This window comes from Canis aureus, chromosome 2 (genome assembly GCF_053574225.1).
Source record: "Canis aureus isolate CA01 chromosome 2, VMU_Caureus_v.1.0, whole genome shotgun sequence".
NCBI classification, from domain to species: domain Eukaryota; kingdom Metazoa; phylum Chordata; class Mammalia; order Carnivora; family Canidae; genus Canis; species Canis aureus.
In genome coordinates this window covers 32123122-32149003 of record NC_135612.1, presented here as the reverse complement: position 1 = coordinate 32149003, position 25882 = coordinate 32123122, and the positions used below count along the sequence as shown (strand labels likewise).

Below are 25882 nucleotides of genomic sequence, written 5' to 3'. Positions count from 1 at the left end.
TTAGAGTAGTGATGTGTAAAAAAGAAATAATCATTATTGTCATCCCCAATTTATGGATAAGGGAGTACCACATGATGTACTATACAAGGACATTTGTCCTACAGACAATGTTGTGATACATAAAGCCAAATTGTTTTTGAGTAAACTGCATGTCGTTGGCTGTATGACATTCAATTAAAGCTGATATTATTTAAGATCATAGTAATAGTTTTAATTTATTAAGCATTTGTAGGGTACCAGGCATATTTGTAAGTCTTTTGCAAGCCTTATATAAATCAATATTTACAACTACTCTCTGAAGAAATTCCTATTATCCTCCCTAATTTTTATATTAGGAAGCTGACTCATGGAGAGTTTAGCTAATTTTTCCAAGGTCACACAAATGGAACTGTGTTTCTGGGGATTATATAAAGTGAAAGATGGAGTACATGAGTTGTTACTGAGACTTGAAAGGATCTGTCACAAGGAAGCCATTGATATGTGCCAAGTAAATGGCATTGTTGTGTACCATTGTGATATTTCACTATCGTCTATATGAAAACATCTCAAATTAAGAAAACATTGAAAGTGTGATATCTATAGGAGTCTAATCATAGGGTTCCATCTGGTACCTTAATGATTAAAATATAAGATTTTCCCCCATATATGTCCGCAGGGGAGATGCTGGGAGGTAGATCTAAATAGAAAAGAGAGGTTCTTTCTGTTGAGTAAGGAGTTTAAAGGTGCTATTGTTACAAGGGTTATAGAGATTTTTGTCTATGATTCTGAAAAAGAAGGGGTTCTAGAAAACCCAGGCATAGAAACTTACTTAAACAAAATATCAGGACAGAATAATTATAATTATTCAAGGCAAGAGATAAAAATAGTTTAGATAGGAATAAGCATTTTGAGACCTCCATCCTTTGTTGACTAATTTAACAAATATTTTAGTTAATGGCTACACTACAATAAGCCTTTGGTATGCAATAATGAACAAAGTATTCCTTTCACTAGAAAAATACTCATAGTCCATTAATATAGTCAAGAAAGATGAAATTCCTTTATATTGCAAAAACTTCTAATTATATTGATAAGCATACTGTACTATGAGGCTCATGTGATCCTATATGACTGTAAATTATAGCATTGTGGGCAATGCAATCTTTATGGAGTTACTTACAGGAAAGGCGGATGAGTTTCTATCTCACAAAGCACTGCTCTTCATTTGAAATATCTTTTTTTAAAGATTTTATTTATTTATTTATTTATTCATGAGAGAGAGAGAGAGACAGAGACAGAGACACAGGCAGAGGGAGAAGCAGGCTCCATGTAGTGAGCCCCACGCGGGACTCGATGCTGGGTCTCCAGGATCACGCTGAAGGTGGCGCTAAACTGCTGAGCCACCTGGACTGCCCGTGAAATATCTTATTAGATATGTTTCCTCTCCATATCTTTCCTCAAACTTCTAGATGCTGAATTGTCTCTCTCTTTCCTCCTTGATCACTCTCTCACTCACTTTCTACCTTTACTGTTTTATTCCTAGTTCCTAATAGCTCTCTAGCTTTTCTCTAGGCCTCCTAATAATTTACTTTTGAGGAAGACTAATTACAACTGTTAGGCTCTTATCCACAAGCTAGTAGGACATCTGCTTTTTAATAATGTGCCAATTACCTCCATGTATTCTGAGGTTGATGAGTGCCTATGTTTTAGGTCTATGAACTATTGTTCAGGCTACCAGGTTTCACTCTCCTCAGATAGTGGAGGACAGGTTTCAGTTACAAATAAAGTTTTGTTGTAACATACTCATAATAAAAAAAAAGTTTATTAAATCAAATTGTTAGGGGATCCAAATATATTAAGATTTTCTCTAAATCGACTCCTAGCTCTGGGAAATGAACAAAGGGTTGTAGAAGGGGAGGTGGGAGGGGGATGGGGTGGCTGGGTGATGGACACTGGGGGGAGCACTTGACAGGATGAGCACTGGGTGTTATACTATATGTTGGCAAATAAAACTCCAATAAAAATTTTACTAAAATAAAAAAAAAATTTTTACTAAAATAAATAAAATAACATAAAATAAAGATTTTCTCTAAGTCCTGAACTCACAACATATTTTTGAATAATTCCAGTATGTATTGCTAATTATTTTCAATGGTATATTATTATCCTCTATAGGTAAGCCCCACCCCCCAAAATGTCTGGCTGGCCTCCCATTTACTGACTACCATCATCTAACTGAGTTATTATTCTATTTGAATTGATAATATTAGAAGTGTATCAGTTGACAGATGAGGTTGGCACCTCATATATTACTAGGTGTAACCCAAATAATTATAGGAATCTTTTTGGGTGGAAAAAAATAAGGTTTTGCATCATAAGAATTCCTATCATTAGAAAATTCAATATGCAAACCTTAACAAAACGTGTTGTCATTTTTTTTTACATGCTAGATTTAAAAAAAAATTTAAATTGCTGTGTAACTGACATATAACACTATTAGTTTCTGGTGTACAACATAATGATTTGATATTTGTATATACTGCAAAATAGTCACCACAATAAATCTAATTAATGCCTATCAAAAAAAGCGTTAACTTCATGAAAAGTCAGTACACATCAAGTAAATTGATTTTTACATAGTTGTCAAAAGACCTAATGTAAAATAAAAGAAAATGAACACCAAATGCTTTAGAAAACATTCAATTATTTCTTTGTCATACAAAATGTCTGGTTGTGATAAAATGCTCATTTTATTTGAAGAGTTTTAAAAGCTAGCTCAGTGTTATGTACATTATTGTATGTGTTTATGTTGTAAAATATTTAGTCAGTGCTCTGATTGCTAGGGCACCAGACCATTCTAAATTATGCAAACGTATTTATTTATTCAAAAATATTTGTCTAATACCCACTACAAGGCAGACACACGTTCTAAATGAGGAGGATTAGTGACTTCTGGTAAATGTTCAACACTGCCTCTCAGGGGGGTGGAGGTGAGGGACTGATCTATAGAGCTTATCTGTTTCTAAGATGTCACTTCTCTCAAACGGCAAGTTTCAAGCTACTGATGGGAACTTTCTGAATACAGAATGGAGAAGGCACAGCACAACTGGCTCTTGGGAAGTATAGAGGCAGGCCCCTGCACACCACTGCTGGGAGCACATCATTTTATCTGCAAAGGAGGCCAGAGGTCCCTGCTCTCATGGGGTGAGAGATATGAGAGGATATAGACAATAAGCAATGAACATGATTGATTAGCAAATTATGAGTCTTTTATAAATTAATAACTATGTTGTAAAGGGGAGAAAATTGAATAACCTTGGAAGAGGGGAGCTTCTGTAATTTTAAGTAGTGTCATTGAGGGAGGCCTTATTGAGGTGAGGTGTGGATATCTGGGAGAGGAGTGTGTTGGACTTAAGAACCATTTAGTGTAAATACACTAAGGTCTTAGGAGGAAAATCATGTTATTTGAAAGAAAGATTTATTGGTATCTTCCTTTCTAATACTATTAAGTGTATTGGTTTTTGTCCTGTGGAACCTCCAGTAAAGGACTGAAGAAATGCAGTGATAGTGGGCTTGTACTGAATTTTGTTGCAATGATTTTTCTACGAACAAAGCATAGTATGAAACAAAGAAGGTTTTATGTCATTTTCACATAAATGAGCTGTACATGTAAGCTGTTAGATCAAAATGGCCAGAAAAAATAAGAGAATGTTATAACTCTTAGCCATTATTATCCAAAAGATCAGTTTAACATCAAGCATTTATTCAAATATACCACAGTAAATTTGTGGTCATATCTAGTACCTAGGAATATATATTTCTTCAGGCTTTTTTAAAGAACTGGTATGGAGTATGTGGTAATTATGGGGTTTCAAGAAGTAGGGACTACTTCAAGTTTAAGCTGAGAAATTATATGGCACAGTAAAATTTTAAATTGAGTACCTGAGCAATATTTTGAGATTTCTCAAAAAAAGTAATTATATATATATTTTTAGTTACACATTTTTTACACGGTTACTAAGTGTGCTCTTATATGGAGAAGATAGTGTCTGTAATACTCCAGTAAGACTAAGCTATATTTATAGTCTTTGTATGGTAAATAAATAATAATGTTAAACATGACAATATTTTCTGAATTCCATGAAAGAGTGTTTCCTGGTGAAATTATAAAACAGTTTTAACCCATTGATCTTGTGGTGTTTTTGTCTTCCTTTGATTTTCTAAGCATTACTGTGAAAAAAGTGGAATTTAAAGATATTTAGAAGAGGGAAATGAGGCCAACCTCATAGTGATAGAGTGGAAAGCCTAGTTTAAAGGAAGGGAAGTGCAATGAAAAGGGATTGGAATTTAAATGGAAAAAAATATCTATGAATTCAAATATCCTCAGCAAACTGCTAGCAATAGAAATATAAGCAATGAAATAGAACTCTAGTGAGGCTACATGGGCATTGTTAGACTTTGAGAACTCTGTTTTTTGTTTACTTGTTCTTCATTATGCCTCTAATTTATGACTGCACTTTTATTTTTTCATTTGCTTGAGAAAAATACAATCTTCCTTGCCCTGTCCAGGAAGGCTCGCTTGACTTGCTGGTTCCTTAGGCTGTAAATAAAGGGGTTCAGCATGGGGGCTACCGAGGTGTTTAGCACAGCAACTCCCTTGCTCAGAGACACTCTGTCTTTTGCTGCTGGGTTAATATACATGAAAATGCAGCTGCCATAGGAGATAGAGATGACAATCATGTGGGAAGAACAGGTGGAAAAGGCCTTTGTCCTCTGACTAGTAGAAGGAATCTTCAAAATTGTTCTGAGGATATATATGTAGGACAGAATTATTATCACCAATGTGAACATTAACGTAAAAACAGCACAGGAAAAACCCACTATCTCTAAGAATCTAGTGTCTGAACAAGAAAGATGTAGTAAGGGGAAATAGTCACAGGTAAAATGGTCTATAGCATTGGACTTACAATAATCAAGCTGTATTAACAGCATGAGTGATGGGAATATGATTAAGAATGAAGCCGACCAAGAAGCAAAGACAAGGAGTATGCAGACTCTGGGATTCATGATGGTCATGTAATGCAGAGGTTTGCAGATGGCAATGTATCGGTCATAGGACATGGCAGCCAGCAGGTAAAATTCAGTGACTCCCAACAGAATGAAAAAAAATAACTGAGCCATACAATCATTAAAGGAAACAGTTTTATCTCCTGTAATCAGGGTGCTCAGGAACTTGGGTATGCTCACAGTTGTGAATGAAATCTCAAGTAAGGAGAAGTTTCTGAGGAAGAAATACATGGGGGTCTGGAGGTGGGAATCCAGCAGGGTGAGGGTGATAATGGTCAGGTTCCCAGTGATGCTGAGCATGTAGGTGATAAGCAGAAAGACAAAGATCACCTCCTGAAGCTGTGGGTCATCTGACAATCCCAGGAGGATAAAGTCTGTTAGTTCTGTGTGGTTTCTCATTTTTCAGTTGCTTATTTGTGGTTCTCCTGCCAGACTTCTAGAAGAAAACACAAGGAATAAACTCGAAGAGTTAATTAACAAAGGTCTAAGTGTAGAGCCAGAATCTGGCTGAATTGGTGTGTCATTTTATGTAGAGGGAAAATTTTATGAATCTTTGATGGATTTTTCCCAGCTCATCATACATCTGTGCTGAAATCCCCTGGGAACTACTCCACTACATTGTGTATGTGTGCAAGTGACAGCAGATTGTGATCTTTAAAGGCATTGCAACACAGTCCTGTGCCTGGAAGTCATAGGAGGCTTAAAAGAAACACTTTTCTTTATTTATTGAAGTGATGTTGAGTTTGTAGTTGCATCACAAATGCCAATCAGGCAAAATTCTCTATGGAATGCTGAATTCCTAGCTGCACAGCTCCTAGGTTGTGTCTATTAAATTTCATTAAATTTAAGTTTCATTAAATTCCTTATATTTCATTCTTTTAATTAACTTTACTTCTGCTCAAACAATACTCTTCCTTTATCAGGGTTTGCTTTTCCTAGGAAGTACTGGTTCTTCATAACATCTAGGAGCTTCAAAATGCATTTTTATCAAATAAACAATATTTGATTTCAATCCCAAAATTGACATTTCTGCATTAAATTTCCTGGCTTCTACTGGCTTTGGAGAACCTGGTTTAAAAAGGTATATTATCACTCCACTATCAGAAAGGATGAAACGATGCCATTTACAACCTAAAAATAATTATGCTAACTGAAATAAGTCAGTCAGAGAAAGACAAATAGCATACAATTGCATTCATATGGATTTTAAGAAACCAAACAAACTGGCAAAGGGTAAGGGGAATGAGAGAAGCAAACCAAGAAACATACTCTTAACTATAGAGAATAAACTAATAAAAACCTGAGGAAGGCGAGGGGGGATGGGTAAAACAGGAGATGGGGATGAAGGAGGGCATCTGTGATGAGTATCAGGCATTGTATCCAAGTGTTGAGCCACTATGTTGTACAAATGAAACTAATACTGTGTTAACAAGCAGGAATTTAAATAAAACTTTTTTTTTAAAACAAAGGTATATTATTACTCTTCCATAGGTAATAATGTGTCAATGCACTGCATTTTTAACCTTATTTCAACTTTTTTGCATATTCTTTATTTCTCTTAACTTTCCAATCAATTTTAATAGCTTCTGAAAAATAATAACTTGACTGACACTCTTTAAACCTTTGAGGGAATGAATGAAAAGCTGTGAAGAAAGGTATTAATATATATAGAAAGTTCATGTGAGCATCACTGAAAAGGAGTACTTAAAGTCTAATTTTCAAGGATCAGCAAAAATTGGCTTAAAGAGTCTACCAAGAGATGATGCAATATCACTGACTCAGAAGTATACTATCCTATTTATAAAGACAATCAATGGATGTATTGACAATCAATGGTCTGTATTCATTTACCAACATCAACTAAACCTGGTTGTGTTATCCATTCATTCATTCATTCAGCAGCCTCTGAGGAGAAAAAAACCTCAATGTTTAATTAGGTGCATATGATTCCTCAAGCCTGAAGCCATCCAAGGAAGTATTCATGCAGAGTATGAAAGGTATCTCTAACATTTAGCTCATCTTTTTATTTATGAATGTAGATCCATATTTCCCCCTGGAAGAACATGGTTTAGGTTAAACTTAAATTATCTTTCAATCATTTCATCAAAATCAAGAACTCCTTCTAAGAACTCCTGAGACAGACCCTTTGAACTATTCAAAATGACAGCTAGCAATAATAGTTCATATTTGTCAAATAAGATGGCCACAAAGTACCTTCAAGGTTTCCTTCTGAAATTATCCCATGTCATGCCCCTTTAAAATTGTTACCATCAGGTTAGTATTAACAACGATGGTTCAGAGAAACTAGATACTGATGACTTCTTGATGCCCAAGATGAGAAAGGGACTCTGTATAAAGAATACATTAAGTTTGAAGCACCAAAGGATGTTCTTTTAAGACACTGAGATGAGAGCCTTAGACTGCATTTATTTCTGGTGCATTTTGCTGTTGTTGTTAATGTCTTGGGTGCCCTGGATGGACCTCTTAGTAGAGTCTAATCGTTTCAACTCTATGTCTACTAATTTCATTCTTCTTCAGTTAAACCTCATTAAAGATCATTAGGGGGACTTTACACATCATATCTTCCAAGCCATGTCCTTTATTGATCACCTCACTGTTTCTACTTTATTTTAATATTTTTTTAATTTATATTTTTATTGGTGTTCAATTTGCCAATAAATAGAATGACACCCAGTGCTCATCCCATCAAGTGCCCCCCTCAGTGCCCGTCACCCAGTCACCTCCATCCCCCGCCCACCTCCCCTTCGACACCCCTAGTTCGTTTCCCAGAGTTGGGGTCTCTCATGTTCTGTCTTCTTTTCTGATATTTCCCACTCATTTTTACTTTAAATAGTTGTTCAGGGTTTAGGATAATACATTAAAGGGAAGGAAAGTTTTTTTAGTTCAGTATTGTGGGTAAAATCTAGTTTGGCTTCATAATTACTCTAAATTTACTTGGAACTGCTCAATCTTTCTGAACTTTGGGCCATGACACAGGTTTTCTTTAGTAGCTTCTCTTTTCCCGAGTGAAGCAAAGACTCCTCTAGAGAACCCACCGAGCGGCTGGAAGGATTGTATCTCTAGCAGTTTATGGCAATTATCAATTCCTACCCTCCAAGTTTCAGTTCTTTATTTAGTCATCTGTAATCAAGGAAAAAAGTAAAGCACATAACCTGAATATAAGATGATGCTATCAAAAGAGTATCAGTTTCTTATTTATGACACTCTAAGGTAGATTACTATCACAGAAAGTATATAGGCTCTGTGGTTAGAGAAATATGGGTTAAAAATACAAATGGGCCACTTAATAGATTTGTGACTTTGAATGGTCCTTTATTTTCTTAAGTATCAGTCTTCTCTGTTTACCATGGATGTGAAATTCAAGGGCATTTTGGGAATTAATTGAAATAGTATAAATGAAAGTGCTATATAAGCCATGTGGCACTTACTATGCTTTTCGAAGAGCTGGTTTTTTACCTTATTTTCCTTTAGTGTGAGCTGATTTCCAATTTGGGGCAGAATATTCATGGTTACTGTGATTAAGCAAAGGCATTATTTTTCCCAATGACATACTAAAGATTTGTATATTCTATCTCATTCAGTCTTTATGACACAACTATGGAACTTTATCTTTATTCCCAAATGAAGCACTGGAGTCAGTTTGGTTTTGTACCTTAGATATATTCATATAAGTAATAAGTGTTCAATGTAGCCAGGAATTACCTACAGTTAGTCTATTCTCTAAAAGAAAGTACTATCTAGCCTATATTCAGTTAGAAACACAGGCACAGAAATGGAAATTTCCTGCTTTTCACTTAACAGAGAATGAAAAAAAATGATGTAATAAAACAAAATATACTACTATCTATATTCAGTGGCAAAATAGAACTCCAATATACCCTATTTAATCTAATTAAAAATTGAGCTGATAAGCAATGAAACAATGATAAGGTTTGGGAGACTCCATTGCCTCCTATATTTCTGACTTACCTCTAATTTTCATACAGGATCACTAACAAATAGAATGGCTGGAATAGAAAGCATAAGAGCAGTTGCTACTGTTGTATGCAGGGAAACCAGCATTCTGGACATAATTCCTCTCGGTGAACCCCTTTTCTTTCTATGTTAAGGTTTTTTTCTTAAAATTTCCATTTTATCTAGAGGGAATATATTTCTTTGTGTACAGAGCATGAAAAAGGAGCAATTATATGAAGAAGAAAAAATATCAGAAGGTGTTTTAAGCAATGTGGTATGGTTTCTGCACAAATAAAATGTAGCATCAGCCACATGTCTTATCTATTCTCTTTGCTGCTGGCTCACAGGGAATAATTCAGTGAATCAAAATTGCCAGAACAGGGCTACACACAAAACACCAAGGAACATAAAACATCATACACATTAGTAATGAATTTGAAAAGGAAGCTTAGGGGACAGTGTCCAAAGAGACAGGAAAAAAAAAGCTAGCAAATAACCACACTAGGTAAAGTTTGTTTCCCTTGACATTATTTTTCAGAGATTAAAAACTGAACATCTAGTTCCTAATGCACTTTGCTACTGACAGCATATTTAATCTATGCCATTTTTAAAAACTTGAAAATTCTCTTTATAGTGCTAAGTCCATTCCTTACTCCATATATTTAATCTTCCTTCCCATAAGAATTTTTGGTTCACTAATACTGCTAATACTTTATACTATTTTGTCTTCTCACTCTTTGCTCACCAACAGTGACAGCTAAAGTGTTTCTTGCTTTGATTGATAAAAGTTCCAATATATATGCCAAGTATAATATTAGTAATTATTACCCTCCCTGACTGTACTATAATAATATAACCATGCCCAAATTCTATCATGTGAGTGTAAAACACCAATAAAATTGTGCATGTCCTATGTAAAAGCTATAAATATTTGCCAGTTCTCACAGTTTTAAATATGCATGAAATAAAGGCAAGTTTTTGTTTCTTTGTTGTGGTTTTCTTTTTTTAAAAAATAAATTTATTTTTTTATTGGTGTTCAATTTACCAACATACAGAATAACACCCAGTGCTCATCCCATCAAGTGCCGCCCTCAGTGCCCGTAATCCATTCCCCGCCCCCCACCCCGACCTCCTCCCCTTCCACCACCCCTAGATCGTTTCCCAGAGTTAGGAGTCTTTATGTTCTGTCCCCCTTTCTGATATTTCCCACACATTTCTTCTCCCTTCCCAATATTCCCTTTCACTATTATTTATATTCCCCAAATGAATGAGATCATACACTGTTTGTCCTTCTCCGATTGACTTACTTCACTCAGCAAAATGCCCTCCAGTTCCATCCACGTTGAAGAAAATGGTGGGTATTTGTCGTTTCCAATGGCTGAGGAATATTCCATTGTATACATAAACCACATCTTCTTTATCCATTCATCTTTCTATGGATACCGAGGCTCCTTCCACAGTTTGGCTATCGTGGACATTGCTGCTATAAACATCGGGGTGCAGGTGTCCCGGCGTTTCATTGCATCTGCATCTTTGGGGTAAATCCCCAACAGTGCAATTGCTGGGTCGTAGGGCAGGTCTATTTTTAACTCTTTGAGGAACCTCCACACAGTTTTCCAGAGTGGCTGCACCAGTTCACAACCCACCAACAGTGTAAGGGGGCTCCCTTTTCTCCGCATCCTCTCCAACATTTGTGGTTTCCTGCCTTGCCAATTTTTCCCATTCTCACTGGTGTGAGTGGTATCTCATTGTGGTTTTGATTTGTATTTCCCTGATGGCAAGTTATACAGAATATTTTCTCATGTGCTTGTTGGCCATGTCTATGTCTTCCTCTGTGAGATTTCTCTTCATGTCTTTTGCCCATTTCCTGATTGAATTGTCTATTTCTTTGGTGTTGAGTTTAATAAGTTCTTTATAGATCTTGGAAACTAGCCCTTTATCTAATATGTCATTTGCAAATATCTTCTCCCATTCTGTAGGTTGTCTTTTAGTTTTGTTGTCTGTATCCCTTGCTGTGCAAAAGCTTCTTATCTTGATGAAGTCCCAATAGTTCATTTTTGTTTTATTTCTTTTGTTTTCGTGGATGTATCTTGCAAGAAGTTACCGTGGCCGAGTTCAAAACGGGTGTTGCCTGTGCTCTCCTCTAGGATTTGATGGAATCTTGTCTCACATTTAGATCTTTCATCCATTTTGAGTTTATCTTCGTGTATGGTGCAAGAGAGTGGTCTAGTTTCATTCTTCTGCATGTGGATGTCCAATTTTCCCAGCACCATTTGTTGAAGAGACTGTCTTTCTTCCAATGGATAGTCTTTCCTCCTTTATCGAATATTAGTTGACCATAAAGTTGAGGGTCCACTTCTGGGTTCTCTATTCTGTTCCATTGATCTATGTGTCTGTTTTTGTGCCAGTACCACACTGTCTTGATGACCGCAGCTTCGTAGTACAACCTGAAATCTGGCATTGTGATGCCCCATATATGGTTTTCTTTTTAAAATGCCCCTGGCTATTCGGGGTCTTTTCTGATTCCACACATATCTTAAAATAATTTGTTCTAACTCTCTGAAGAAAGTCCATGGTATTTTGAAGGGATTGCATTAAACGTGTAAATTGCCCAGGGTAACATTGACATTTTCACAATATTAATTCTGCCAATCCATGAGCATGGAATATTTTTCCATCTCTTTGTGTCTTCCTCAATTTCTTTCAGAAGTGTTCTATAGTTTTTAGGGTATAGATCCTTTACCTCTTTGGTTAGGTTTATTCCTAGGTATCTTTTGCTTTTGGGTGCAATTGTAAATGGGATTGACTCCTTAATTTCTCTTTCTTCAGTCTCATTGTTAGTATATAGAAATGCCACTGATTTCTGGGCATTAATTTTGTATCCTGCCATGCTAGCAAATTGTTGTATGAGTTCTAGCAATCTTGGGGTGGAGGCTTTTGGGTTTTCTACGTAGAGTATCATGTCATCAGCGAAGAGGGAGAGTTTGACTTCTTCTTTGCCAATTTGAATGCCTTTAATGTCTTTTTGTTGTCTGATTGCTGAGGCTAGGACTTCCAGTGCTATGTTTAATAGTAGTGGTGAGCCCGGACACCCATGTCTTGTTCCTGATCTTAGGGGAAAGGCTCCCAGTGCTTCCCCGTTGAGAATGATATTTGCTGTGGGCTTTTCTTAGATGCCTTTTAAGATGTCGAGGAATGTTCCCTCTATCCCTACACTCTGAAGAGTTTTGATCAGGAATGGAAGCTGTATTTTGTCAAATGCCTTCTCTGCATCTAATGAGAGGATCATATGGTTCTTGGTTTTTCTCTTGCTGATATGAAAAATCATGTTGTTTGTTTTACGAGTGTTGAACCAGCATTGTGTCACGGAAATAAATCCTACTTGGTCATGTTAAATAATTTTCTTAATGTACTGTTGTATACTATTGGCTAGTATCTTGTTGAGAATTTTTGCATCCATGTTCATCAGAGATTTTGTACTGTAATTCTCCTTTTGGTGGGGTCTTTGTCTGGTTTTGGAATTAAGGTGATGCTGGCCTCTTAAAACGAATTTGGAAGTACTCCATCTCTTTCTATCTTTCCAAACAGCTTTAGTAGAATAGATATGTTTTCTTCTTTAATCGTTTGATAGAATTCCCCTGAGAAGCCATCTGGCCCTGGACTTTTGTGTCTTGGGAGGTTTTTGATGACTGCCTCAATCTCTTCCCTGGTTCTTGGCCTGTTCAGGTTTTCTATTTCTTCCTGTTCCAGTTTTGGTATTTTTTGGCTTTCCAGAAATATGTCCATTTCCTCTGGATTGCCTAATTTTTTGGCGTATAGCTGTTCATAATATATTTTTAAAATCGTATGTATTTCCTTGGTGTTGGTAGTGATCTCTCCTTTCTCATTCATGATTTTATTAATTTGAGTGTTTTTTCTCTTTTTTAAATAAGGATGGCTAATGGTTTATCTATCTTATTAATTCTTTCAAAGAACCAACTCCTGGTTTTGTTGATCTGTTCCACAGTTCTTCTGGTCTCGATTTTGTTGAGTTCTGCTGGAATCTTTATTAACTCTCTTCTTCTGCTTGGTGTAGGATCTATTTGCTGTTTTTTCTCTAGCTCCTTTATGTGTAAGGTTAGCTTTTGTATTTGAGTTCTTTCCAGTGTTTGAATGGATGCTTGTATTGTGATGTATTTCACCCTCAGGACTGCTTTTGCTGCATCCCAAAGATTTTGAACGGTTGTATCTTCATTGTCATTAGTTTCCATGAATCTTTTTAATTCTTCCTTAATTTCCTGGTTCACTCTTTCATCTTTAGCAGCATGGTCCTTAACCTCCACGCGTTTGAGGTCCTTCCAAACTTCTTGTTGTGATTTAGTTCTAATTTCAAGACATCCCAATCTTTTGGTATCGGTTCAGACCTGATTTGTGACCCAGCATGTGGTCTATACTGGAGAAAGTTCCATGTGCACTTGAGAAGAATGTGTATTTAGTTGAGTTTGGATGTAAAGTTCTGTAGATATCTGTGAAATCCATCTGGTCCAGTGTATCATTTAAAGGTCTCGTTTCTTTTCTTTTTTTTTTTTTTTAAAGGTCTCATTACTTTGGAGATGTTGTGCTTAGAAGACCTATCGAGGGTAGAAAGCGCTAGATTGAAATCACTAAGTATAAGTGTATTATTATCTAAGTATTTCTTCACTTTGGTTATTAATTGATTGACATATTTGGCAGCTCCCACATTCGGGGCATATATATTGAGGATTGTTAAGTCCTCTTGTTGGATAGATCCTTTAAGTATGATATAGTGTCCCTCTTCATCTCTCACTAGTCTTCGGGGTAAATTTTAGTTTATCTGATATAAGGATGGCTACCCCTGCTTTCTTTTGAGTACCATTTGAATGGTAAATGGTTCTCCAAACTTTTATTTTCAGGTTGTAGGTGTCCTTCTGTCTAAAATGTGTCTCTTGTAGACAGCAAATAGATGGGTCCTGCTTTTTTATCCAGTCTGAAACCCTGTGCCTTTTGATGGGGTCATTAAGCCCGTTCATGTTCCGAGTTACTATTGAAAGATATGAGTTTAGTGTCATCATGATATCTATTCAGTCCCTGTTTTTGTGGATTGTTGCATTGAACTTCTTCCTAAAGGGGAATTTTAAGAGTCCTCCTTAAAATTTCTTGCAGAGCTGGTTTGGAGGTCACATATTCTTTCAGTTACTGCCAGTCTTGGAAGATCTTTATCTCTCCTTCCATTTTGAATGAGAGCCTTGCTGGATAAAGTATTCTTGGTTGCATGTTCTTCTCATTTAGGACCCTGAATATATCCTGCCAGCCCTTTCTGGCCTGCCAGGTCTCTGTGGAGAGGTCTGCTGTTACCCTCATACTCCTCCCCATAAAAGTCAGGGATTTCTTGTCTTTTGCTGCTTTAAGGATCTTTATCTTTGGAATTTGCAAGCTTCACTATTAAATGTCGAGGTGTTGAACGGTTTTTATTGATTTTAGGGGGGATCTCTCTATTTCCTGGATCTGAATGCCTGTTTCCCTTCCCACTTTAGGAAAGTTTTTAGCTATGATTTGTTCAAATACATATTCTGGCCCTCTGTCCCTTTCGGCGCCCTCGGGAACCCCTATTAAATGTAGGTTTTTCTTCCTCAGGCTGTCGTTTATTTCCCTTAATCTATCTTCATGGTCTTTTAATTGTTTGTCTCTTTTTTCCTCAGTTTCCCTCTTTGCCGTCAACTTGTCTTCTATGTCACTCACTCATTCTTCCACCTCGTTAACCCTCGTCGTTAGGACTTCTAGTTTGGATTGCATCTCATTCAATTGATTTTTAATTTCTGCCTGATTGGATCTAAATTCTGCAGTCATGAAGTCTCTTCAGTCCTTTATGCTTTTTTCTAGAGCCACCAGTAGCTGTATAATAGTGCTTCTGAATTGGCTTTCTGACATTGAATTGTAATCCAGATTTTGTAACTCTGGGAGAGGAGTGTTTCTGATTCTTTCTTTTGAGGTGAGTTTCTTTCTAGTCATTTTGCTCAGTGCAGAGTAGCCAAAAACAAGTTGTATTGGGAATAGGAGAAAAAGAGAGGAGAGAAAGAAGGAAAGAAAAGAGAAAAAGAAAAAAAGAAAAAAGGAAGAAAAGAAAGAGAAGAAAAAGAGAAAGAAAAAGAAAAAAAGGAAAAAAAGGTGGGGGAAGCAAACAGAAATCAAAAAGAAAAACAAAACACAGGGGAGTATCTTCTGATACTTTAAGTCCCTTGACTTCCCCTGGAACTTGTCTGTCTAGCTGGTCTTCTGGGGGAGAGGCCTCTTGTGCTGATTTTCAGGTGTTAGTATTGGGGGAGCTGCTTTGCCCCCAGCCTGGTTCAGGGTTCAGTGGTGGTTGTTTTCCCTGTAGGCCCCAGGAGGAACAGCCGCAGTGTTGGCGGCCAGCTCTGGAGCCCTGGATTCAGCTCCCGCAGTTAAGTATGGAGCTCTCAGCCTGCAGGGGCCTGGATGCTGCGGGGGCCGGGCCGTTGATCTGCTCAGCTCGAGGCAGAAGCGTCCTTGCTGTCCTGCGACCTCCCGGCCTTTGTCTGTCCCAGGGGGAGGCTGGATCCTGGACTGTGTCCCGGCGCCCTGTGCTCCGGGTCTATGCTGTTGGATTCGCGCTCCCGGGCGTGCAGCCCCCTCTGCGGAGCCGCCGCCCGAGCCCCTCGGAGCTGCTCCGGTCCCGCCGTGCGCGCTGCTGCCCTTAGGGAGGGAGCTCTCTGCTGGGTGCGCAGGTGTCTGTTACTGTCCCAGGGAGCCTGAGGGCATCCCCGCCCTCCTGGGGTCCTGCTCCAACTCCCTGCGAGTGCCTTTCCGCCCGGGAAGATTGGAGAAGCTCCTGCTTTTCTGGGACTGGGCTTTCCTGTCCTGGGGACACTCGCCCCAGCCTCTGCCCGGCTCCTCGCGGGGCCCCGCCCCCTTGGATGCCTTTTTTTTTCTTTATTTCTTTTTCCCCCGTCTTCCTACCTTGATAGAATCGCGAACTCTTCTCACTGTAGCGTTCCAGGTGTTCTCTCTTTAAATCTCAGGCCGATTTCGTAGATTTTCAGGATGATTTGAAGGTTATCTGGGTAATTTGGTGGGGACAGGTGATTTGGGGACCCTACTCTTCTGCCATCATGCCCCTCCCTCCAATTTCTTTCAGAATGTTCTGTAATTGATGCAGGGAAACCCCGGGACACCTGCACCCCGATGTTTCTAGCAGCAATGTTTACAATAGCCAAACTGTGGAAAGAGCCTCAGTGTTCATTGAAAGATGAATGGATAAAGAAGATGTGGTTTATGTATACAATGGAATATTCCTCAGCCATTAGAAACAACAAATACCCACCATTTGCTTCTACGTGGATGGAACAGGAGGGTATTATTCTGAGTGATATAAATCAGTCAGAGAAGGACAAAATTATATGGTCTCATTCATTTGGGGAATATAAAAAACAATGAAAGAGAATAAAGGGGAAAGGAGAGAAAATGAGTGGGAAATATCAGAAAAGGAGACAGGACATGAGAGACCCCTAACTCTGGGAAATGAACTAGGGGTGGTGAAAAGGGAGGTAGGCGGGGAGTTGGGGTGACAGGGTGACGGGAACTGAGGGGGGCACTTGATGGGATGAGCACTGTGTGTTATTCTATATGTTGGCCATTTGAACTCCAACAAAAAGAAATTAAAAAAAGAAGTGTTCTGTATTTTAGGGTATAGATCCTTTACCTCTTTGGTTAGGTGTTCCTAACCAAGGGATTATTCCTAGATATCTTATGGTTTTGGGTGCAACTGTAAATGGATTTGACTCAGTAATTTCTCTTTCTTCAGTCTCATTGTTAGCATATAGAAGTGCCACTGACTTCTGGGCATTGATTTTGTATCCTGCCACACTGCCAAATTGCTGTATGAGTTCTAGCAATCTTGGGGTGAAGTCTTTTGGGTTTTCTATGTAGAGTATCATGTCATCGGCGAAGAGGGAGAGTTTGACTTCTTCTTTGCCAATTTGAATGCCTTTAATGTCTTTTTGTTGTCTGATTGCTGAGACTAGGACTTCCAGTACTATGTTGAATAGCCGTTGTGAGAGTGGACATACCTGTTGTGTTCCTGATCTTAGGGGAAAGGTTCTCAGTGATTCCCCATTGAGAATATTTGTTGTGGACTTTTGTAGATGGCTTTTTTTGGTATATTTTTTATTGTTGTTCGATTTGCCAACATATAGCATAACATCCAGATGACGTCTAGTGCCCCCCTCAATGCCTGTCACGCAGTCACCTCATCTTCCCACCCTTTCCACCACCCCTTGCTTGTTTCCCAGAGTTAGGTGTCTCTCATGTTCTGTCACCCTCCCTGATATTTCCCACTCATTTTCTCTCCTTTCCTCTCTATTCCCTTTCACCATATTTCATATTCCCCAAATGGATGAAACCATATAATGTTTGTCCTTCTCTGATTGACTTTCTTCAGCACAATACTCTCCAGTTCCTGTAGATGGATTTAAGATTCTGAGGAATGTCCCCTCCATCCCTACACTCTGAAGAGTTTTGATCAGTATTGGATGCAATATTTTGTCAAGTGCTTTCTCTGCATCTATTGAGAGGATCATATGGTTCTTGTTTTTTCTCTTGCTGATATGATCTATCACTTTGATTGCTTTACAAGTGTTGAACCAGCCTTGCATCCAGGGGATAAATCTCACTTCGTCATGGTGAATAATCTTCTTAATGGATTATTGGATCCTATTGGGTAGTATCTTCTTGAGAATTTTTCCATCTGTGTTTATCAGGGGTTTTGGTCTAAAATGCTCCTTTTTGGTGGGGTCTTTGTCTGGATTTGGAATTAAGGTGATGCTGGCCTTATAGAACGAGTTTGTAAGTATTCTATCCCTTTCTATATCTTTCACAATAGCTATAGTAGAATAGGTATGGTTTCTTCTTTAAACGTTTGATAGAATTCCCCCTGGGAAGTTATCTGGTCCTGGACTTTTGTGTTTTGGGAGGTTTTTGGTGACTGCTACAATTTCATCCCTGGCTATTGGCCTGTTCAGGTTTTTTATTTTTTCGTGTTCCAGTTTTTGTATTTTGTGGTTTTCCAGAAATGCGTCCATTTCTTTAGATTGCCTAATTTATAGGCGTATAGCTGCTCATAATATGTTTTTAAAATCGTTTGTATTTCCTTGATATTGGTGGTGATCTCTCCTTTTTCAATTGTGATTTTATTAATTTGAGTCTTTTCTCTTTTTATTAATTGGAGTCTATTCTCTTTTTTTTCTAATAAAGCTGGCTAATGGTTTTTCTATCTTCTTTCAAAGAACCAACTCCTGGTTTTGTTGATCTGTTCCGCAGATCTTCTGGTCTCTATTGCATTGAGTTCTGCTCGGATCTTTATTAACTCTCCTTTTTTGCTTGGTGTAGGTTTTATTTGCTGTTCTTTCTCCAGGTCCTTTAGGTTCAAGATCAGCCTGCGTATTTGAGTTTTTTTCCATTTTTTGAGAGATACTTGTATTGCCATGAATTTCCCCCTTGGGCCTGCTTTTGCTTTATCCTATAGATTTAGGATGGTTTTATCTTCTTTCTCATTAGTTTCCATGAATCTTTTTAATTCTTCTCTAATTTCCTGGTTGACCCATTCCTCTTTCAGCAGAATGCTCTTTAACCTCCACGTGTTTGAGTTTCTTCCATCTTATTCCTTGTGATTGAGCTCAAGTTTCAAAACATTATGGTCTGAAAATATGCAGGGGACAATCCCAATGTTTGGTATTGGTTAAGACCTGGTTTGTGACACATTATGTGGTCTATTCTGGAGAGAGTTCCATGTGCACTTGAGAAGAATGTGTATTCAGTTGCGTTTGGATGTAAAGTTCTGTAAATGTCTTTGAAATCCATCTGGTCTAGTGTATCATTTAAAGCTCTTGTTCCTTGGAGAGATAGTGCTTAGAATATCTGTCATTTACAGAAAGCACCATGTTGAAGTCTCCCAGTATAAGTGTATTATTATCTAAGTACGTCTTAACTTTGAATATTAATTGATTGATATACTTGGCAGTTCCCACATTAGGGGCATAAATATTCACGATTGTTAGGTCTTCTTGTTGGATAGATCCTTTAAGTATGATATCGTGTCCTTTTTCATCTCTTACTACAGCCTTTGGGATAAACTTTAATTTATCTGATATGAGGTATTTCCCACACATTTCTTCTCCCTTCCCTTATATTCCCTTTCACTATTATTTATATTCCCCAAATGAATGAGAACATAACACCAATATCTGATAAGAGGATTGATATCCCAGCTTTCCTTTGAGGACCATTTGAATGGTAAATGGTTCTCCAAACTTTCATTTTCAGGCTATAGGTGTCCTTAGGTCTAAAATGAGTCTCTTGTAGACAGCAAATAGATGGGTCTTGCTGTTTTATCCAGTCTGAAACCGTGCGCCTTTTGATGGAATCATTAAGCCCATTCATGTTCTGGATTACTATTGAAAGATATGAATTTAGTGTCATCATAATATCTATTCAGTCCCTGTTTTTATGGATTATTTCTTTGGGCTTCCTCTTTCTTTTACAGGGTCCCCCTTAATATTACTTGGAGAGCTGGTTTGCTGGTCACATATTCTTTCAGTTTCTGCCTCTCTTGGAAGCTCTTTATCTCTCCTTATATTCTGAATGAGAGCCTTGTTGGATAAAGTATTCTTGGCTGCATGTTCTTCTCATTTAGGACCCTGAATAGATCCTGCCAGCTCTTTCTGGCCTACCAGGTCTCTGTGGAGAGGTCTCCTGTTAATCTAATATTTTTCCCCATAAAAGTTAGAGATTTCTTGTCTCTTGCTGCTTTAATGATCTTCTTCTTCTTTTTTTTCTTATTTACAGTGGGAAGTCCTCCAATTTTTTATTTTTTTAATTTTTTAATTTTTTTTAATAAAATAATTTTTATTGGTGTTCAATTTACCAACATACAGAATAACACCCAGTGCTCATCCCATCAAGTGCCGCCCTCAGTGCCCGTCACCCACTCACACCCACCACCCGCCCTCCTCCCCTTCCACCACCCCCACTTCGTTTCCCAGAGTTAGGAGTCTTTATGTTCTGTCTCCCTTTCTGATATTTCCCACACATTTCTTCTCCCTTCCCCTATATTCACTTTCACTATTATTTATATTCCTCAAATGAATGAGAACATACACTGTTTGTCCTTCTCCGATTGACTTACTTCACTCAGCATAATACCCTCCAGTTCCATTCACTTTGAAGCAAACGGTGGGTATTTGTTGTTTCTAATGGCTGAGTAATATTCCATTGTATACATAAACCACATCTTCTTTATCCATTCATCTTTCTATGGATACCGAGGCTCCTTCCACAGTTTGGCTATTGTGGACATTGCTGCTATAAACATCGGGGTGCAGCTGTCCCGGCGTTTCATTGCATCTGAATCTTTGGGGTAAATCCCCAACAGTGCAATTGCTGGGTCGTAGGGCAGGTCTATTTTTAACTGTTTGAGGAACCTCCACACAGTTTTCCAGAGTGGCTGCACCAGTTCACATTCCCACCAACAGTGTAAGAGGGTTCCCTTTTCTCCGCATCCTCTCCAACATTTGTTGTTTCCTGACTTGTTAATTTTCCCCATTCTCACTGGTGTGAGGTGGTATCTCATTGTGGTTTTGATTTGTATTTCCCTGATGGCAAGTGATGCAGAGCATTTTCTCATGTGCATGTTGGCCATGTCTAGGTCTTCCTCTGTGAGATTTCTCTTCACGTCTTTTGCTCATTTCATGACTGGATTGTTTGTTTCTTTGGTGTTGAGTTTAATAAGTTCTTTATAGGTCTTGGAAACTAGCCCTTTATCTGATACGTCATTTGCAAATATCTTCTCCCATTCTGTAGGTTGTCTTTGAGTTTTGTTGACTGTATCCTTTGCTGTGCAAAAGCTTCTTATCTTGATGAAGTCCCAATAGTTCATTTTTGCTTTTTTTTCTTTTGCCTTCATGGATGTATCTTTCAATAAGTTACTGTGGCCAAGTTCAAAACGGGTGTTGCCTGTGTTTTCCTCTAGGATTTTGATGGAATCTTGTCTCACATTTAGATATTTCATCCATTTTGAATTTATCTTTGTGTATGGTGAAAGAGATTGGTCTAGTTTCATTCTTCTGCATATGGATGTCCAATTTTCCCAGGACCATTTATTGAAGAGACTGTCTTTCTTCCAATGGATAGTCTTTCCTCCTTTATCGAATATTATTTGGCCATCTTGCCTTGCCTCCACCACACAAAGGTTTTAAAAAAGTTTAAAACATGTATTTAAACCTTATAACTCTTTTCCATTAGTGTTTCTGGATTTGAATCAGTGTGAAAAGGTCTTCCAGGTTCCTTTGAGTTAAGTGTCATGATACATCACTATTTCAATATCATTGACTATATTCCTTATGCTGTGCCTTTGATCCCCATGAGTTATTCATTTATGCTATAGCTGGAAGCCTGTATCTCCCACTTCCCTTTGCCCATTTTGCTCAGTCCCTTCCCTCACTCTGGCAATGATCACTTTGTCTTCTGTATTTAAGGGTCTGATCCAGTGCTTTGTTTGTTTATTCATTCATTTGTTTATTTATTTTTTAGATTTCACTTATGAGTGAAATCATACAGCATTTATCTTTCTTAGTCCACTTATTTCACTTAGCATAATACCCTCAAGGTCCATCCATATTGTCTCAAATGGCATGATCTCATTCTTTTTAATGGATCTGTAATATTCCATTGCATGTATATATATATATATATATATATATATATATATATATATATATATATATCTCACCTCATCTTTATCCATTTGCATTTGTCTATGGATGAACACTTAGGTTGTTTCCATATCTTGGCTACTGTAAATAATAATGAAATAAACAAAGGGGGTGCAGTTATCTCCTAGAATTAGTTTTTTTTTTGTTGTTGTTTTCTTTGGGTAAATACCCAATAGTGGAGTTATTGAATTATTTGATATTATTGAATTATTTAATATTTCTATTCATAATTTTTTGAGGAACTTCCATGCTGTTTTTCACAGTGGCTGTCCCAATTTACATTCCTACCAACACTGTATGAAGATTTCTTTTTCTCCACATCCTTGTCAACACTTACTATTTCTTGTCTTTTTGATTTAGTTATTCTAATAGGTATAAGGTGATGTTTCATTGTGCTTTTGATTTGCATTTCTCTGATGATTAGTGATGTTGAACATCTTTTCATGTGTTCATTGGCCAAGAAAAGCCATTTTGATTCAAGGATCCATAATCATTGTGAAAGTGTTCAGCCTCAGAATTATCTAGAAGAAATTAGTAACTACTTATTGACTCTTTAAAGTTTGGAGGAATTTATCTCTGAAATTATCTCAGCAGGCCTGTTGCATTTGGAATGATACCTCATTCTCAACTTTCTCTATTTCTTCCATGGAATTCAGCTTACATTTTTCTCTGCCTCACTGGTCAATTTTAATAAATTATGTATTCTTAGAAAATTATTTCATTCAGTTATTCAAATTAATGTGCATAAAGTTTGATTTTTTGAATTATTTGACTCTTGATTATTTGAATGTCAAAAAATTTATGGTTATATCTCCAAATCAATTATTATTTTAGCTATTTATTCATAAATAAAGCATGAAATATTTTTGCAGTTTTAAAAAGACAATTGTAAAGCTAGCACCCAATGTAACTACAATTTAGGTTCTGAAATGGATCATTGCCATAACCTTAGAAAAGTCCCACTTACCTCTCTGCATCACACTTACCTTTCTCCTCATCTCTAGTACACTCCTATTTCCATAACCATTTTCTTATTTTTCATTGTAGATTTACCGTTAGTAAATGCAATATTAATTATATTGTCTAGTTTATCTTAAAAGTACTTTTCTATGGTTGGAATTGTTATATACTTTCTTCTTTGTGTTACTTTAGCAATAACCACATGAATGAATCTCATAAACATAATGGTAAATGTAGTTCAAAGACTACAGTATTCCAATGTATGAATATGAATATGACAACTTTAGTAATCTATTTGTTGCTGACTGATGGACATGTGTTGTGTTTCTAGTTTTTCGCTACTATGAACAGTAGTATAAATATTTTTATTCCTGTAACCTGGTGTATATATGCAAGAGTTTCCCTAAGTTACATTCCTAGAAATGACTTTTCTTGGCTCTGAATAATAATTAAGGTAGTTGTAATGACATGTAATGATATACTTATAAAGGTTTTTCTTAATTTATCTAAGTTCAAAAGAAACAAGAGGGTAAAGTATAAGAACTGAAATCTAAAATGATGATAAGATTCCTAAAATGTATATGTAAATTCAAAGAACTTGGCATCACCAAAATTCTTTTGAAAAAGAATACAGTTGGAGGTTTTACACTATCTAATTTCAAAACTTACTATAAAGTCACAGTAATCAAGGCAGTGTAGAATTGGTATACATACCAAAAAAACAGGGCTGAGAGTATAGAAATAACCCCTTGCATTTATGATCAATTAATTTTCAATAAGATACCAAGACAGTGAGTAGCAGAAAGGATAATCTTCAATAGATAGTGCTAGAATAATTGGATAATTGAGCAAAATGAGCTTAGATTCCTATCTCATGCCGTATACAAAAATTAACTCAAAAATGGATCAAAGACCTAATATTTTTTTTAATTTATTTTTTATTGTTCAATTTGCTAACATACAGAATAACCCCCAGTGCCCGTCACCCATTCACTCCCACCCCCCACCCTTCTCCCCTTCCACCACCCCTAGTTCGTTTCCCAGAGTTAGCAGTCTTTACGTTCTGTCTCCCTTTCTGATATTTCCCACACATTTCTTCTCCCTTCCCTTATATTCCCTTTCACTATTATTTATATTCCCCAAATGAATGAGAACATACACTGTTTGTCCTTCACCGACTGACTTACTTCACTCAGCATAATACCCTCCAGTTCCATCCACGTTGAAGCAAATGGTGGGTATTTGTCATTTCTAATAGCTGAGTAATATTCCATTGTATACATAAACCACATCTTCTTTATCCATTCATCTTTCGATGGACACAGAGGCTCCTTCCACAGTTTGGCTATCGTGGCCATTGCTGCTATAAACATCGGGGTGCAGGTGTCCCGGCGTTTCATTGCATTTGTATCTTTGGGGTAAATCCCCAACAGTGCAATTGCTGGGTCGTAGGGCAGGTCTATTTTTAACTGTTTGAGGAACCTCCACACAGTTTTCCAGAGTGGCTGCACCAGTTCACATTCCCACCAACAGTGTAAGAGGGTTCCCTTTTCTCCGCATCCTCTCCAACATTTGTTGTTACCTGCCTTGTTAATTTTCCCCATTCTCACTGGTGTGAGGTGGTATCTCATTGTGGTTTTGATTTGTATTTCCCTGATGGCAAGTGATGCAGAGCATTTTCTCATATGCATGTTGGCCATGTCTATGTCTTCCTCTGTGAGATTTCTGTTCATGTCTTTTGCCCATTTCATGATTGGATTGTTTGTTTCTTTGGTGTTGAGTTTAATAAGTTATTTATAGATCTTGGAAACTAGCCCTTTATCTGATACGTCATTTGAGAATATCTTCTCCCATTCTGTAGGTTGTCTTTGAGTTTTGTTGACTGTATCCTTTGCCGTGCAAAAGCTTCTTATATTGATGAAGTCCCAATAGTTCATTTTTGCTTTTGTTTCTTTTGCCTTCGTGGATGTATCTTGCAAGAAGTTACTATGGCCGAGTTCAAAAAGGGTGTTGCCTGTGTTCTTCTCTAGGATTTTGATGGAATCTTGTCTCACATTTAGATATTTCATCCATTTTGAATTTATCTTTGTGTATGGTGCAAGAGAGTGGTCTAGTTTCATTCTTCTGCATGTGGATGTCCAATTTTCCCAGCACCATTTATGGAAGAGACTGTCTTTCTTCCAATGGATAGTCTTTCCTCCCTTATCGAATATTAGTTGACCATAAAGTTGAGAGTCCACTTCTGGATTCTCTATTCTGTTCCACTGATCTAAGCGTCTGTTTTTGTGCCAGTACCACACTGTCTTGATGACCACAGCTTTGTAGTACAACCTGAAATCTGGCATTGTGATGCCCCCAGATATGAGCTAAGAAACATTAGGAGAAATATAAGTTAAGAAAACATTTCATTTTTTAAATTTATTTATTTTTTGGTGTTCAATTTGTCAACATACAGAATAACACCCAGTGCTCATCCCGTCAAGTGCCCCCCTCAGTGCCCGCCACCCAGAACCCCCACCCACCACCCACCTCCCCTTCCACAACCCCTAGTTCGTTTCCCAGAGTTAGGAGTCTTTCATGTTCTGTCTCCCTTTCTGATATTTCCCACTTATTTTTTCTCCTTTCCCCTTTATTCCCTTTCACTATTTTTATATTCCCCAAATGAACGAGACCATATATTTTTTGTCCTTCTCTGATTGACTTTTTTCACTCAGCATAATATCCTCCAGTTCCATCCATGTCGAAGCAAATGGTGGGTATTTGTCGTTTCTAATGGCTGAGTAATATTCCATTGTATACATAAACCACATCTTCTTTATCCATTCATCTTTCGATGGACAACGAGGTTCCTTCCACAGTTTGGCTATTGTGGACATTGCTGCTAGAAACATCAGGGAGCAGGTGTCCTGGCATTCCATTGCATCTCTATCTTTGGGGTAAATTCCCAGAAGTGCAATTGCTGGGTCGTAGGGCAGATATATTTTTAACTCTTTGAGGAACCTCCACATAGTTTTCCAGAGTGGCTGCACCAGTTCACATTCCCACCAACAGTGTAAGAGGGTTCCCTTTTCTCCACATCCTCTCCAACATTTGTGGTTTCCTGCCTTGTTAATTTCCCC

At 37.5% G+C, this 25882-nt stretch overlaps 1 protein-coding gene across 3 annotated transcripts in view; it reads right to left on the bottom strand.

Moving 5' to 3' along the window:
• Positions 1-4506: 4506 nt before the first annotated feature.
• Positions 4507-25882, bottom strand: part of LOC144295680 (olfactory receptor 6C1) — a 49554-nt gene continuing 28178 nt past the window's right edge. The window contains exons 1-2 of one of the 3 annotated variants that reach the window (XM_077868057.1): positions 8496-8741; positions 4507-5482 (exon numbers count right to left, since the gene is read on the bottom strand). In XM_077868057.1, the coding sequence (XP_077724183.1) occupies positions 4507-5445 (939 nt within the window). In that variant the 5' untranslated portion in view covers positions 5446-5482; positions 8496-8741. Of the gene's footprint in view, positions 5483-5627; positions 7638-8495; positions 8742-25882 lie in introns of those variants that run through there. The other 2 variants (XM_077868052.1, XM_077868042.1) reach the window with 2 other exon arrangements.